At 41.9% G+C, this 7,336-nt stretch overlaps 1 protein-coding gene across 1 annotated transcript in view; it reads left to right on the top strand.

Annotated features, from left to right (window-relative positions):
- The first annotated feature begins 3,282 nt into the window (after positions 1 to 3,282).
- The window catches only part of HOOK1 (hook microtubule tethering protein 1), a 64,021-nt gene continuing 59,967 nt past the window's right edge, over positions 3,283 to 7,336 (top strand). Inside the window, exon 1 of the mRNA XM_065911994.1 lies at positions 3,283 to 3,492. Within this exon, the coding sequence (XP_065768066.1) occupies positions 3,430 to 3,492 (63 nt within the window). The 5' untranslated portion in view covers positions 3,283 to 3,429. The remainder of the gene's footprint in view (positions 3,493 to 7,336) is intronic.

Below are 7,336 nucleotides of genomic sequence, written 5' to 3'. Positions count from 1 at the left end.
TTTTTAAAAAAATTTTTATTGGCATATAGTTGATTTATAGTGTTCTGTCAGTTTCAGTATACAGCCAAGTGAATCAGTTACACATATACATATATCCACTCTTTTAGAGTCTTTTCCCATATAACCTTTACAAAATACCGAGTAGCATTCCCTATGCTATACAGGTTATTATTAGTTATCTGTTTTACATATAGTAGTGAGTTTATGTCAATCCCTATCTCCCAATTTATTGCTCCCCCCCATTCCCTGGTAACCATAAATTTGTTTCCTACATGTGACTGTACTTCTGTTTTAGAAATAAGTTCATTTGTATCCTATTGTTTTTAGGTTTCACATGTAAGTGATACCATATGATGTTTATCTTTCTGTGTCTAATTTACTTCACTGAGTATGACAATCTCTAGGTCCATCCATGTTGCTGAAAATAGCATTATTTCATGCTTTTTATGGCTGAGTAATATTCCATTGTATGTATGTACCACATCTTTTTTATCCATTCTTCTGTTGATGGACATTAGGTTGCTTCCATGTCCAGGCTATTGTAAACAGTGCTGCAATGAGCATTAGGGTCCATGAAGCTTTTCAATTTATGGTTTTCTCCCAGTATATGCCCAGGAGTGGGATTGCTAGATCATACGCATAATTATAACCAACTTTCTTTTCAATCTCTCTCTGTTCAAACACTTAGGAGTGGTGTGTGTGTGTGTGTGTGTGTGTGTTTGCATTCTTTTATGTATTCTTTCACGGTTGAGATCTAACCATATTCAAAATTTTAATTATTTTCAGTTCTTTAGTTTGTCTAATGATAAAAGTCACTGTAGAAAATTTCAATTATTGTCAAGTACAAAGAGGTAAAACTTACCAATTATTCCAAAACCTGTATATTACTATTCATCTCTCTCTCTCAAGGGAGCCACACTGTATGTACAGATTTATATCATCACTTTTTAATTTTAATATTATTTTGTAAGCACTTTCCTGAGCAATTAAACTTCTTTCAAAATATTTTAAGAGCTACTATATATTTTATTGTATGGATATATCATATTGTAGTTAATCATTCCTCTTTCAGATATTTAATGGCTGTTTCTTTTTTCTGCTTTGATAAATAGCACTGCAATCAACAACTTTGTTGGCATCTGATTATTTTCTTAGAATAGATTCTGGAAGTAAAATTGACTTAAAGGCTTGAATATTTTAAAGATTCTTGATAGCCTCAAAAACTTTTCAGAAGATTGTACCAAGTTATAATTCCATTGCTAGTGCTTAAAAGTTAGTTTTATCCAATTCTCCAAATATGGGTGCTGATTTTTAGAAATGAATGCCAAAAGTTGGAAAATAACAGCCTACATTGTTTTAGGCATTTCTTTTAACATCTTTTTTTTTTCTGGCCCAATGTATTGCAAAATAATCTTATAATTAAAAACATAAAATTTTTCTAAAATGCTTGTTCTAGTTGTATATGAAAGTGCACTTTTTTCAACATTATTTTGTATTGTTTTATTTCAATGATTAATGTTTTACACTTTTCTAACTTTTCAAATTTGAAATATTTCTTTAAATTCACAATCATGTCTTTCACATATTAATATTTTCCTATTGAATCTAGTATCATGAAGAGAACTGGGCATCTATTCTCTGATTGTATAGATCCCAGAAAGATAACTCAATTGCCTCTCAGTTGCCCCTTCTTAAATATTTCCAGTAGTCACTAATGTGGCTCTTAGTGACATGTTCTCCTACACTTCTAAGCATATATATGATTGCAGTAACTCATATTAGCAAAAGAGTTTTTCATTCATAAAAATCTTCCACATCCATGATCATTTTTGCCCTTATGAGGTACTCAGGGGAGGTTAGTGTCATTCTCATCATTTTAGGAAGGTGGAGGTTAGGTTCCACAAGAGAAAGCTGTCAACATTGCCAGTGAAGAGTAAAGTCAAGACCCAGACCAGGTCTTCAAAATTCCTAGATCTTTTACTTTTCATTAAATCATATTACTAGTGTTGCTAGTGTACAGAAGTATAAAATGATTCCACACAGTGTAAGAAAGTCCTGTAATAATGTTAAGGGACTCAATAGCAAATGCATGTGCTCTATTTTTAGAATGAGACTGATTTAAATTGGGGGACTTTTAATTGCAGTGATCAGTTTTAAACACTCAATGTCGAAACATAAAGATGCAATAATATAAATGAGCCAGCTGCATTTTTACACAGAGCATGAACTGATGAGTTTATGAATGAGTGATGAAAATCAGGCGAGAGTTAATAATATTCCAGCCCATTTCAATAGCCTATGTATCAGTCAGTGCCTTAGTTTCCAATTTTACACCTCCCACTCCCCCATGAACATTTGAGAAAAGACAAGTTTTCCAACCGCTCTAGAAACATAAGAAGCATTGTACATTGATATCTTTCATATTTTTTTGAAAACGAAAAGATCATTTTTCATTTTCCTACCTGAAAATGGCCTTCCCTTTTGCCTCATTTAAAATAAAATTGTCCATGGTTTTGTGATCTTGTGAGAGCTTATTTGATTTAAACGGCTTTGTAGTATTTTACCCCATAGGAAAAATTTTCTTTGCCATATCTGCAAACTAAAATATCCTTTTCTAACGAGCGCCTAGAACATTAGCTCTCCCTCTCTGGATGGTTTTTATTCACTGGTAGGATCTATCTCTGAAGACGCTGTGGAAGCAGGCTGTCGGTCTTCACAGGTGTAGCCAGGAGCTGCCCTATTCGCATGGAGGCGGGAAGATGCCTGGAGTTTCTCCTACACATTCCTAGGCCCCCGTGGCCACTTCTGCCCTAGGTGCTACGCGATCGTCGACCTCACTAACGCCCCATCGCGCACGCGCACTCACTGCCCCCCGCCCTAACTGCACCTGCCAGGTCATAAACCCCTTCCCACCCGCTCTAGCTCTCACTAGAAGGCTCAGTCTTGTCTCACGTTGATTGGTCGAAATCCAAAAGGGTGCGCCCAATCAGCAATCCCTGCTGCTCAACCAATTCCCGCTCTTCCCGCCCCCTCCCCGCCCCACCCGTCCCGCTCAGGCACCTATCTTCTTTGTGACTGGTGCGCGCCCAGGTCACTCAGTGCGCCAGGCAGAGGTGTGCCGGAGTAGGAAGGAGGGGCGGGGGGAGGGCGGGGAGGGGAGGGGAGGGGGCGGGGCTCAGGTGCCGTGCGGCGCAGTCCGGGCCAGAAGCGGGAGGGGGCGAACTGCGGAGCGGGGCGGGGGCAGCGGCGAGGAGGGCGTTACGCCGGCGACGTCGGCCGCGCGAGGCTTCGCGCGTGAGCGGCGAGGGCTCTGGGCCTGGCTACCGAGCTTTCCTGGCGGGCAAGCAGGTCCTCGACGCCGGCTCCTGGGGGAGCGCGGGGAGGAGGGAGGTGTCGGAGTCAGCGGTGTAGTCGACGGCGGTCCTGGCCATGGAAGAGAGGCAGCCGCTTCCGCAGTCCGAGCTGCCGCTGTGCGACAGCCTCATCATCTGGGTGAGTGCGAGGGGGCGAGGGGGGCCGCGGGGCCGCGGCGAGTTCCTGGGGCAGGGGGGGTGCCTGGTTCTCGCAGGTGAGCCAGCCGAGGAGCGAGGGTCACATGCGCCCCGGACTCCGCGCATTGCCCTCCGCGTCTCCGGTCGCCCTTGACCTCTAGAGTGCCACCTGCGGGTCGCGGGGCAGGTGTGCGTAGCTGAGTGAGTGTGTGTACGTGTGTTTCTGTCTTCGAGAGTGGGAGGAGGGTAAAAGGAGCTGGGGTGGGGGTGGGGGAGCGGGAAGGAGGACACTCGTCTTACCACCCTGATCATGCTCCTGACAGCTGTGGCGGGAGCCCAGCGCCCATCCGTTTACTCCCCGCTGGGCCATTTGCTCCCCCCTGCTCTGCGCCCAGGCCCTAGACTTTCTGGACCACCGACAGACACCCTTGCCTTCCGTCTGCAGAACAGTCTTTTCATAGAGACCTTTATGCTACTTTTGAGTGAAGACCCCCCTCTGAAACCTCCCTCCCACTGCAACAACCTAGTTCTAATTTGGACGCAGGTGGCAAAGAAGTGGTTTTAGTTCATGCGTCAGGGCTTCTCCCGGACCCCAGGACATCCGTTTTTGTCGATGCCTTTTAGAAGAGATGTTTCCACGTACATATATCCTGCGTGGATCAGAAGATACATTGGGAATGGGGCGCTCGTATTCCTCTTTCTCACTGGTTCCCCTCTTCCAATGGACAAGCATTTTCTTTAAAGAAAAAAAAAAAAAAAAACTGGGCATTTCGTTTGCACTTTATCCGCACTTGGCAGTCCTATTAATTTATGTTGGGTTTGAACAGTCAGGATCTGTCCTCAGTATTGCGATCAACAGAAGTGTCTCACCTTTTGGAAGTGCTCAGCGATCGGAGAGAGCTGACATTCAGGTGTGGCTTCTAATCCATATTGGGCAAGTTTGACGCCCCATGGTCCACAAGGTGCAGTCAGTGATGCTCACCCCTAGAGCAGTTGTTTAGTTTTGTGTCGCGGAGTGTGTGTAGAATGGAATGTAAACAGACTAGATTAGGAGGCAGTAATTGATGAGTTTCTCTAGCTCTCAATGCATGTAATTCAAAAGAATGAGAAATCAGGGAACGTTTCTGGCAGTATGTGAAGTCTCTTGTAAATAACCACAATGTAAAGCTACCTTTACACTTTGGAGGTAAATAGTTTTTGCTCCAAGTAAAATGCAAGCATCTGGAGTTTCTGAGTTAAAAGCAATTACCTGACCATTCACCCATATTTTCACTTAAACTTAGTATGGGATTTAGAGGCCATATTTAAGGTTGTGATGAAACAAGGCAGTTACTTCTAATGGTGTGGTTTAGTAAATGACTAGTTAAAGGGTGTTTCCTAATCTGTTGCATTGTTGGTCTAAACATCTGACTTATATAGTAAACTTAGTCTTTATGATGTCATTGACTTATATGAGGGTTGGTAGTGAAGTATAAGATTTTCATGAATTTTATTTAAAATATTTCATGACTATATCCATTCTTTTAATCAGTATTAATAGTGAAGTTCCTACTTTGTATAAGACACTGAGGAAGAAAGATATCAAGAATAATTAAAGAATCTTCCATTGTAATTGGTATGGTAGGTAGATCTGTATTTTTTATAATGGAAGGCAAAATTCCTTAAAAACAGTCAAATTTTTATTTTTTTTCGGCCATGCCGTTCAGCATATAGGATCTTTGTTCCCCCACAAGGGATGGGATTGAACCCATGCCCCCTGCAATGGGAGTGCAGAGTCTTAACCACTAGACCTCCAGGGAAGTCCCATGTAAAAAAATTATTTAAAACATAAGGAATGATAATAGATTACAGAGTATAATCAGTTGTTTGCTTCTCCAGTTCTCTCTCAGGCTGCTGAAACACTATGGAGAAAATGGAATTAATGTGCAGACTGTTGCAGACTGTTGCCTCTCAAATGCTGCTATAGCTAAATCCTCCTGTTTCCATACCTAGCCCAGCTTTATTATTAAGATTAACCATACAGTTCCTCTCACGTTGCTCTTTGCAAACCTTAATCAGTATCCTGTTTGAGTCCCAACCCTTCTCCCCATCAGGAAAGTGACCTCCTTCTTATCTTTGGCTCTGGCTCTAGATCCACACCTTCCACCTTGTCTAAAACTTTGCTCTGTCATTTATCCCCTCTAGTATCTATTTTTTCCTTTCCATTAGCTCCTTCCTCACTACATGTAAACTTACTCAAATCTTCCCTCTCCTAAAGAGGAAAAACAGAAAACCATCACTCTCTATTGAGCCACACTGTATCCCCCCACTTTCCTTCAGTCATATTTCTTTCATTTTTAAATACTCATCCTTTATACCTTTTGAACTTTTATTTACGTCTCAGCCCACTGCACTTGAGTTCTTTTCTCTAAGGCCTTCTCTTACTGGGTTTGGCAAACTGGAAACTTATATTATCCTTATGTTTATTGGTGGTTCCTTTGTGAAATTATCTTCTGCCTTAGTTTCGTGGGTTCTTGCCTCTAGGCTTTTCTTTACTTCTTTGATGATTCTCAGAGAACTTTGCTGGTTGTCCGCCACGTCACTGTAAGTGTTCGCTTACCTCCCCGACTTCCTACAAGCTACCCTCATGCCTCGCTTCTCTGTGCTCCCATGCTGCGTTGACTTTCTTTAGGAAGATAAGCATTTGTGTGGGGTTTTTGGTTTGTTTGTTGTTTTTATTTGTAAATGCATCACAGCTTTTTAACTTCTCTTTCCTCTACTTTGAAATATCCTTCTTCTAGTTCTTTCAGTGGCTGATTGACTTCTTACCTTTCATTTCTTGGGTCTAGTGTCATCTTTTAGAGACACGCTGTGACCGTGAGTACCCTACTCATATCCCGTTGTAACCTGTTAACTCCTTTTTGTTGTGTCTGTAAACACTTAACATTTTCTGAAGTCATCTTGTTTGCACTTGGGGACAGAGCCCTTGCCTGACCTGTTTTCAGTTCTGTCCCCAGGAACAAAAACTGACTAGGATCTCTAGTACAACATTGAATCAAGGTGATGATAGTAAATATCCTAGTCTTGGTCCTGATCTCAAAGACTAATATTTCACCATGGATTATTTCACCACTAAGTACCTGGGATACATTTTTAACTGTTTCATAGAGGGTTGATGTATTACGGTAACTCATTATGGTTACATGACGGTAACTCATCTTGGCATCCCAGGTTATCACAAAGACCATTTCCGGAGCCTTCTCACTGACACAGGCATAACGCTGTTCTTTCATTCTCTTGTCACTCTTACTGCTATCCGCAACATACTAAGCATGTCTCTCCCTTGTTACTCTTCAGTGATTCTTTATCACCCAGAGCAGTAGTTCTAAACAAATGATGTGCATAACAATCACTGGGGGATTTTTTGATTTGTCTGGAGATTCTGATACATGTTGTCTTAGACTCCACACTTTGAGAAACCCTGACTCACAGCTAATGTGCAAACAGCTGTTGAATTTGTACCATGTGCTAGACACAGATCTAAGTACACTGTGTTTGCTAATTTATTTAATTCTCACAACCATCTTGTGAGGTGGAAACTATTCTGCTGTTTCCCCATGACATAGATAGTACCCTGAAGGTGAATTCCAAGTTTCTTTCCATGGCCCTTCCGAGTTCTACCCCGTGCCCCTTGGCTGTCCCCCTTAGCACTGAAATGCATAGAAATCCAGCAATACTACACTGTGTGTTACCTAAAAACACCACTTCTTTTCTTGTATTTGTACTCTTGCCATGTTGCTATCTCCTAAAGCTTCCTTCTCCTGGTCCTTTCTATACTCAAGACCATCCGTGGAATCATCTCTAAG

Source organism: Muntiacus reevesi, chromosome 1 (genome assembly GCF_963930625.1).
Source record: "Muntiacus reevesi chromosome 1, mMunRee1.1, whole genome shotgun sequence".
Classification (NCBI taxonomy): Eukaryota; Metazoa; Chordata; class Mammalia; order Artiodactyla; family Cervidae; genus Muntiacus; species Muntiacus reevesi.
The sequence above is the reverse complement of the archived record's forward strand: the minus strand, read 5'-3'. Positions and strand labels throughout refer to the sequence as shown.